The 10,028-nt window shown below is 33.6% G+C and overlaps 1 protein-coding gene across 2 annotated transcripts; it reads right to left on the reverse strand.

Annotated features, from left to right (window-relative positions):
- Positions 1-876: 876 nt before the first annotated feature.
- LOC115719311 (bifunctional TH2 protein, mitochondrial) lies at positions 877-5,701 on the reverse strand. 2 transcript variants are annotated; one of them, XM_030648294.2, is made up of 6 exons: positions 5,021-5,701; positions 3,987-4,095; positions 3,121-3,411; positions 2,593-3,007; positions 2,220-2,483; positions 877-1,715 (listed from the first exon to the last, which is right to left on the reverse strand). In XM_030648294.2, the coding sequence occupies exons 1-6, from the start codon at positions 5,386-5,388 to the stop codon at positions 1,300-1,302; spliced, it is 1,863 nt and encodes a 620-aa protein (XP_030504154.2). In that variant the 5' UTR covers positions 5,389-5,701; the 3' UTR covers positions 877-1,299. The 2 variants fall into 2 exon arrangements, with proteins under 2 accessions (XP_030504154.2, XP_030504155.2); XM_030648295.2 differs by having other exon boundaries at positions 877-1,712; positions 5,021-5,699.
- Between the last annotated feature and the right edge of the window lie 4,327 nt (positions 5,702-10,028).

The raw sequence follows: 10,028 nt of genomic DNA on the forward strand, positions 1-10,028 counted from the left end.
GATATAAAATTTTTTTAAAAAAATGTATAACATAAATTTTGATATATTTGTGATTATAATCAATAATATTAAAGCATTGTTATATAATTAGAATTTTTACAATTTACAACACTTTAAAATCTATAATTTACGAAACACTCGGCGCGCAGTTTTTTTCCATAGCTCATTTACAGCTATTCTTTCTCACAGCTCAGCTCTCTAATCAAAAATATGATGTGCGAATTTTATATAGTGAAAGAGAATTTAAGTAATTAATAGTATCAAATGATCTTTTCTCCGCTAATTTTAAAATGGGAACATTTAGCTCCATGATACTATATTTTTGGACTATTTATTATAATTTCAATTTTTTTTTTTTTTTGGTGAGAAAGCAACTTAAATATAATTAGTAAGTTTTAAAATGCTATAATTATTAACAAATAAGCATTTCAAGTAATAGTTGTAAATATATAATTATGCTTGTGATTGTATTATATAAATTTCTAACATAAAACTCATTTCTTTTTAGCAGTAAAAATCGAGAAACACCATTACACACTACATCCATTGTTCTTTTTTCTTAGTTGAAAAAAAAAAAGCATTCCAAACTAATTTGGTTTCCACGAATATTTCCAATTAGCTTTAGGTTAAAATAAGTGCACACTTCTACATTACCCCCTTCTTCGGGCTTTTTCTCTTTTGTGGGGTAGGGATGATCAAGTATAAAAACAAGATAAATTGCAAGTTGTGAGTGGGTCTAAATTCCTAAAAGTCAGATAATGGTCAATAAAAAGCACTACCTTATTTAAAGCACCTTCTAAACACACTAAAATTTAGAGACCAAAGATGGACACAATGAAGAGAAATAGAAGACTAAAACAATATTCAAACAAGACGACGACTAACTTTGCATTTCTATATTAGAACATTGAATATAACAAATGATATGGAACTTCAAATGTTTGTATAGACAAATTGACATTGCAATCTTTGTTTTAAAAATCATTTACTGCCTAAAACCTCTCCAAAACCTGAAAAATACAATTTTCACAAATTTAGCAATCATATTGCCAAATTGAAAAATTACAAGTACCATGTTTACAATATACCCTATGAATCAACTCATCTTTAAAATGGGCTCACCCTGCAATGCCAAGAGCGAAAAAAGAGAGGAATACAGAGCAGCAAATCTGTGACCCTTAATAAAACTGGCCACAAAATTTGTATTTTTTTTTTTCCTTCAACATTTTATATATCTGATTATTTCTTGTTTGTCCAAGCGCGAAGTAGAGTGCGTAAGAATGAGAAAAAAAATTGATTCTACCACCCCAATATGAAGGCGTGTATTTCAGCCCAACTTGAAACTGTGTAAAGTATACCATTTGATCCTTTCCAACAAGAAGAGCCCCCTTCAACATTTTCTTTTTGTTTCTTAACCAAGCCAGGGTACAATGGAATAAAAGAAACACCAAATTGTGTTCCCACTCTCCTAAGGCTTGAACTGGACCCAACCACGATTCCAATATCCGCCTCAAGCAGGCAGAGCAGGTCACCCACAGAGTCTCCAATGTATACAGTCAAACTCTTTTTGTCTTTGTTCGAATTAGATATAATATCATTGAAAGCTTGAACCTTATCAATGGGAGACTCAAGTTTCTTAACAATTTCACCAGTGGAAATGGATCCTTCAAAAGTGAACTCATTTGCATGTACATTTATCTGATGTAGATCTCCTGCTTCATTTTGAAAAAGATCAAAAAGAAAAGCATAAGTATATGTATATCATACTTTCATGTCCTGTGTAGACTAAAGAATCTTTAGTAAAGATAACATAAGCTGAAAAAAAAATCCTCAATGCAAAAGAAAAAAATTTAGAAGCAACACTGATGATAATGTAACACAAAATAGGACTCTTAATCGTTTGACATTCCAACAATAATCTTTTTGAAAGTACATTAAGAAATTTTATAGACATTATGAATGATTACGAGTCACATAAAGGGAAAAAACTTGCAAGAAAGTGTAACATGAAAGATAACATAAGCCGAAAAACAATCCTCAATGCACGAAAAACTAAGAAGCAACACTGATAATAATGTAACACAATTTAAATAGGACTCTTAGTCGCTTGACATTCCAACAATAATTTTTTTGAAAGTACGTTAAGAAGACATTATGAATGATTACGAGGCACATAAAGGGAAAAACTTGCAAGAAAATGTAACATGAAAGATACATACTTGCCGAAAATGCCGATCTGATGAGATCGCCACACCAACAGTAGGAAAGGATATGAACATTTGCGTTCAAATTTTCCTTTGTAACGACATTCTTAAAGAAGGCAGTGCAACCTTCATGAAGAAGGAGACGTTCACCAGCTTTTTTTATGTCTTCAAGATTTATACCTTTAAGTACCCCCGATTCTATTACTCTATTATTGGCCTTTTTCTCAAAGTCAGAAAGTTGCTCCAAAGCATTATGCAAGTGTTTATAGTTAAAATCCACTGCAAAGCCACAAAAATTCAAAAGCAAACACCTATGATTTTATCAAATGCTTCTCAAACACTAAATCAACTAAGATAAAGGTGAAACTTCATGGTTGGAAGCTACTACCTTTTTCAATTGGTAAAATGCTTTCAATGCATTGTTCATACTCTTCTGTGAACTGTCTGGAAAGAACACCCCAGGTACTCCTCAAATCAGCTGAAGACATCCGCGCAAGTTGAGTTTCAAGTTGATTCTGATCAGACTTTGGTGCTGTTACTATAGCAATTTCAGCTAAAATGGCAGATGAGTCAACAACGGTGCAAGTCAAATCAAAATCCGAGAAAATCATAAACTGATCTTCTTCAGGATTATGCTCTTTCATCAAAGGAACTACAGTTGGCTGAAAGAGTGGTTGAGATGTAAAGAATTCAATCTCCAGTTTCATGGCTTGGTGATAAAGCTTTTCAATGATGTCAAGCTCCTCGCCTGTCAACGAGACACTCAGTTTATCGAGCAACTCTTCAGTTTGCACAGCAGATGCCTAAATTCGAAGATCATAAATTGTATAAGCAGAACAATATGAGCAACCACTCTGTCACAAAGAATGAGCAAGAATCAAGACAAACAGCGCATCTCTTTAATACTATGACAAACCTGAAAGCTTTCAGAGGTATAATTGTCTATCCACTTCTGATATGGATGACTATCTTCGTTGTCCTTTTGAAGTTCCTGGAACTCCTTTCCCAGAAAAGCATACAGCCTCATGCAAGGAGTCATGGCACCAAGAGTGTAAGCAGCAACTTTGGTTCTCTCAAAAGGGGTAGCAAGTTTACCAGGTGCCTTTACTCCTTCAACCTTCCCAGAAGCTGTTGCCAATAAGAAATCTGTATACTTTACTGTTGCAGAGTTGACAACATCCACTTTAGCAAGGTCTGTACTCCACTCCTGCATGACATGTTAAAGTTATTTGGTTTAAACCACAATGAATTATGAGGAAATTATGAAAATAATCAAAGACGGAATAAATTCAAATATTTAGGCATTTAGGCAAACTTCTTATCACAAGTACGAATCGTCTATCAATATTTTTTCACTTTTGTAACTTTTGCCTCATAATGTCTCAGTCATTTGGAAAGACCTCATAAAATTATTTAATATATTACTCTCTATGACACGTAGATTAAACATCACAATTAAGTAGAGTGTCCTATCTCCGGATTCTCCACATTTCTTCTTTCCCGTTCAAAGTTAAAACTGCATAATAAGAGGATTTAATATTTTACTCTCTATGACAGGTAGATTAAACATCACAATTAAGTAGAGTGTCCTATCTCCGGATTCTCCACATTTCTTCTTTCCCGTTCAAAGTTCAAACTGCATAATTAGAGGATTGACATCTGCTAGTTCTCTCATGCCTTAACTAAAAAGAAGCATGGAGATAATCCGGAGTTCAAAGCTCATACATCAGTATCATGGTATATACTCAATGATCAACACCACAAAAAATGAATCCTTCTTACCTGTACAAGAGAATCATGCAATTTCAACTCATCCAAAATATCAGTCCTTAGTTTTGAAATTACAGGCTTTGCATCATCATCATCTGCACACTCTTCTGCCAATTCATAACTAAGAAGAAAAAGAAGACAAAAAATCTTGATTCTCAGTAAAACTAAGCAACATAAGACATACGCTTTCAAATGTATATGATAATTCATAGGATTGCAACCTTTATTACATCAATATATATATATAACATTTTTGTAATTTCATTCGTTTTACACCTATCCTTGTCAATCAACATCATTTCTTGAAGTAACAAGAGAGAAACTTAGCAAAAAGTAGCACTGAAACTAACTAAAGGCATGCCATAAAAAAAATAATAACTAAAGGGAACGGCAGCAGGTCCATGTAAAATGAAAACAAATGCAGAAACTCAATTTGGAAACAATAAAAAGTAAAATTAAAAGGATCAAATATACATATCCTTGCTAATTTTACTAAGCTTTCCTAACGGAGCTACCAAGAAAACAAGATCTTCCAAAACATCATTACTTATAATAATATACGTATGCGTAGAAAGCAAATGTCTTAATCAAATCCTATGCATATAAATAAATATATAAACATTTTCTTTTACTTTCTTTCTTTTAATAAGAAATGAAAAATCTAACTTTTCTTGCCAATTGTGTCGCGATCTACATCAACTATCTCATTTTCCTAGACATCTTACACAATTTTCATAGAAACCAAACAAATTGCAACAGAAAGCAAGAACCTAAATAGTTGTGAATTATGATATTTTGAATTCCTAGCATTTTAAAACTAGCATTTTCACTTTGATAGGACGATCATCTATCAGCTATCTAAATATCTAATTCTCCTATATATCCTCCGATTCAGATTCTACACTAAACAATAAGACAAGAAGAAAAAAAAAAAGCAAACACATCAAATCCAAGAAAGCATTACAGAAACAGCTACATATTCCGATTCAGATTCTACAATCAAACAATCAGATAAGAAGAAGAAGAAAAGAAAATTAAAGACTTACGCATGAGCAAAAGCCTTAAGAAAATGAGAATCTTGGGCAACATAATGCCGGAAGGTTTCAATCTTAAGGTTTCCAGAGGCCAAAGCGACGGCAAAGGGAGTGTACATAGCGAAAACCGACTCTCTACGGAACTTGATCCAAAACCGGCGAGCTAAGCCGACCTCGTTATCTATGGCGGAGATGGCCGACTTCGAAGGAGGTATTGCCATTGATTCCGGCGGCGATCTCCCAGCGGAGTCGTTGCAAAGAGATCGGAACCAGTTGGGGCGTTGAAGTTGAAAAAGGCAGGAGTTAGAGGAGGAGACGAGGGTGGTAAGAACAGCTGTAGCAGGGCTCTTGATTGGGTTTTTGCTTAAGAAGGAACGCATCCATTAAACATCTGGAGAAGAAGGAGAGAGACAGTGAGGATGGTCTAAGCACGAAGTTAGAGAGAGAAAGAGAGGGAAGAAGAAGAAGAAGGTGGGCTTAGACCAGAGGAAGAGAGAGAGAGAGAGAAAGAGGTTTGAGTAGTCTGTGTATGAGTTGGCAGTTCGGTGGGTGTGTAAAAAGGAGGGAAGTAAAGTTTTTTATCCAATCTTGTGGATTTTCTTATTTTGTTTGCTACCTCTTCTTTTGGGCCCAGGCCCAATAACTCCTTTTCTTTTCTTAATTGACAAAATTAGAAAAGAAACAAATAACCTTTTTTCATACTTATATAGGGTATTCTCATATGATTTTATATCTTTATGTCGGTAAGGTGATTTATATGAAATTATTACATTATGATCCTGACTATTTTTATCATCATTTTCTTATCGTCCTATCTTATATACTATTTTATATATTTTTTAAAAATTTTCATAATGGATCTGATAATATTTATCCGATAAATTTAAATAACAAAATTAAAATATATTTTTTAATTTTTTTTTAATATTTCACTAGGCATAATTGGAGTTTTATTGTTACCTTATTAATAAATTAGTAAACATATTGCGTTTGCATGCATTTGTTTATAAAAATTTTAAATTACATATATGAATATTAATTGAATAATTAAATTATATTAAATAATTTTAAACGTATTTTCATGTATAATTTTTTTAAAAGATAAATTATTATATAAAAAAAATATTATCAATATTTATAGAGAACTTTAAAGAATTTTTAAAAAAAATATCATACAATTTTTTTATATAAAAAGAAAGCACATAAAAAAATATCTTCAAAATAATTGTCATCACCATATCTCACTTTTAGTCATTATTATATTTGAAGAAGTTGATGTCATCACCGTATTTCACTTATAGGCATATTAATTTTAATCTTATTAGATTTACTTTGTACATAAAATAAATCAAAAAAATGACCGATTAATATTATTTTTTATACATAAGTGAATCATTTTATTATAAATTAATTTAGTGAATCATTAGTTATCAAATAAAGTAGAATAAAAAATTAAAAAATTAATGATATTTAATTAAATAAAATAGAATAAAAATAATTAAAAATGAGAGAATTTAAAGTAGAATAAAATATTTAGGAAAAAAAAAAGAGAATGGATAGATTTTTTTTTAATTAATTAATGATCTCTAATGAAATAAAGTAGAATAAGAAAATACATTTGTTATCCCAACTTTTGCACTCTGACGTGGCATCACATGAATGGTGACACGTGGAATCCACTTGGAATATCTGCTCGGGAAGAGTGGTCCGAGCAGGACATATCGCTGGCACGCTCAGAGTGAAGTAGTCAGCAATCCGCGCAGAGCAGCCAACACTTAGCGAATTCAGGGATCAATTTAAGTGGATATGGCATACACATGATCCCACTATCAGTGTATTCAGCCTCAATCCCACGATCCTTGTATTCAGCATTGATCCCACGATCTTTCTGCTTATACGCATTGTAACGAGAGGGTCTTCCTCTCCAAGTTTACTTGCCCTATAAATAATGATGCATATTCACTGGGCAAGGGATCGGTTGAAAAGCAATTGAACTAAGACTATATTATTATCTAAGAATTACATATTCAGAGATACTATTGTAAGAGCTATAAGAAAAGGAATCTTTCTCCTTGATCTTATACAAGTGACGAGGATTAGGCTATTATCGAACTCATCGGGGCTGAACCTCTATAAAATCCATGGGTCTTATTATTGATTTATCATATATCTGTTATTATATATCATTTATCGCTTATAAAATAGACTCATTGTCATTGGCTAAAAGCGAAGTCAATATTTTGGTGCTTTCATTGAGAGCAAGATCACAAATCCCTCTTTATTCAGCATCCAACCGCCAACACGATAGTGCAAACTCGTAAAGGTCTGACTGATCCGACAAATTCACAGACGCTGGATCCTACATCGCAGAACCCAAGGAGCACAAGGGTTCCGCCTACTGTTAATCCTGGACAGCCGGCGAGCGTGGGGAATGGTGAAATGGTTCCTATAGATGGAATTGCGCCTGGTGTGCAAAAGAGACTGGGAATAACAGTTCCGCACCCAACCACACATCCATAACACAACTGTCCCACCAGGAACCAATGCCCAGACGACCATCGAAGATGCAACTGAATTACAAAATCTCTGTGACGCGCTCGGACTCATGCAGGGTCATAACAACACCCTGCATCATGATCAGGACAAACTGTGTGCTTCAGTAAATCTTGCATTCGACGAACAAAGGCGCATGTTCGCCGATTGGAGGGATAGAGAGATGGAGGCATTAAGGGCTCACCATAAAGAGATCGAAAACCGTAGTCGGCAGGCTACCGTACTGATACAAAAAGCCTATCAAACTGTAGGTCAGTAGTCGTCGAACGTCATTCCCCTGGGTGGAACAGACGAAGATCCGACGATGAATACTTCCCAAAATACAAATGGTCAGCCGCCCAATCCCCGGTCACGAGTTCCACTCGTGGGCCCAGCTATAGGCGACAAGACCTTGTCTGGTAATTCATCAGGAGAAGTCATACCTGATGGTTCTAACCAACTCAATGGTACCATTCCACCTGTCAACCAAGCAAATCAATCGCTAAGGCATCCACGCACTTCTGTGTTCGAAAGGTTGGGAGCAACCTGTTGGGTTTTATGCCCTAAATAAAACTCAATTAAATATAATCAGATTTACTTATTAATAAAGATCAGAAATAACATTTAATATTGCATGGTTCACATGATTTATTTCATGATTATTTACATAATGTATGAATTCTATTTAAGTCCAGAACATATCAATTTGTTAATGATTATAGTGTTGTCAACACAGTGGAATATAATCTTAATTATATGTTCGAAAGTTTATTCCCTGATTTGTCAGTTCACTGGATTTAGACTGACATGATAATCAACGATAGGTATTCTTACACCTTGGATAAGTGTTATGTCCTTTCCAGGGCATTGGCAAAGTTTACCAGTATCGGATGTATGGAGTATACATCGGAAGGGACCGATATTGAACTTTGATTAGATATATTAAAATTTACCGTAATATCTATTCAATTCAATGTCACCCGTTGATCCTAGATCAAATGATCTTAATCTTGATATGTTTAGGTTCGATCTCAAGAGTATTATACATGTTCTTTGATTTGTTAGTTAAGCCTACTTTTGGGTCAGGGTGATACGTACATTTTGGGAACATGATAGTATAATTGAGTGGGAGCGCTACCATAAATATGGAATCTATAACTTCTATAGGAATTTAGAAGTGAAACGATGATATCCTTCGAGCTTGGCTTAACAGAGATAAATGGTGGAGATCTCATTTCACTTTGCTGAAATATCATTTATATGGAGCTAAGTGTTTTAAGGATAAAATACATTGAAGGTGTAACGGTAACTTAGTGCCTTTTCAATGCAGATCATCTATTAGAGGGTCATTGATCACATTAGGATTATAACAATGGATAACTAATGACGTATCTATATCGTGGAACATATAGAGCGTTCTATATACTGAGAGTGCAATTTTAAGTTCTATGCGTGGATTCAACGAAGAATTAATAAGTCAGTGAATTTAAGATATAAATTCTTAATCTGCTTATTGGAAGCTCGGATATATAGACCCATGGTCCCCATACTAGTTGAGACCATATTGCTTGTAAGACTTAGTTAATTGATTTTGATTAATCAATTATAATTTTAAAGTTAGACTATGTCTAGTTTATGAATTTTCACTAAGCAAGGGCGAAATTGTAAAGAAAGAGATTTTAAGTTTATTTATTAATTAAGAGACTTTATATGTCTAATTAATAAATATATTAAATGAAATTATTATTTAATAATTAATTTTTAGTTATTAAATAATTAGAATTGGCATTTAAATGGTTGAATTTGAAAATTGGCGTTTTTGAGAAAATGAGATGCAGAAATGATAAAACAGCAAAATTGCATAAGTGAGGCCCATTATCCAAAGCCCAGGCCGGCCACTATTGTAGGCTTTTATCATTTAATTTTTCATTATTTTAATGCCAAATAATTCTAACTTAAACCTAGGTGGTTACCTATAAATAGGTAGTGATGGCTTCAGGAAAAGATGATACATATCATTCCTTCAGAGAAAAATTTCTAGCCGCCACCTTCTCTCTTCTTTTCTTCTCTAAATTTCGAAATCCTTGAGTGAATGAGTGAGTGCCCACACACATCAAGTGGTATCTCAATCATAGTGTGTAAGACCGTGGAAAATCAACCAACAAGAAGGAGAATCAGCATCAAAGGAAGGAGAGAAAGAGATCTAGGTTCAGATCTTGGTGATGCTCTGCTACAGAAAGGAATTAAGGGCTAGAGATCTGAACGGAAGGAGTCATTATATTCCGCTGCACCCAATGTAAGGTTTCCTAAACTCTTATGTGTTTATTTCATTGTTTTAGAATTCATATTAGGATGTTAATGAAACATACTTGTTAATAAATCTAGATCCTGGTAAAATATATCCAACAATTGGCCTCAGAGCCATGGTAATAATTTACTTTCATGAAATATGAATTAAAACGATGTTTTGCATTGATTTGGATGGTTT

Source organism: Cannabis sativa, chromosome 2 (assembly GCF_029168945.1).
Source record: "Cannabis sativa cultivar Pink pepper isolate KNU-18-1 chromosome 2, ASM2916894v1, whole genome shotgun sequence".
Lineage (NCBI taxonomy): Eukaryota > Viridiplantae > Streptophyta > Magnoliopsida > Rosales > Cannabaceae > Cannabis > Cannabis sativa.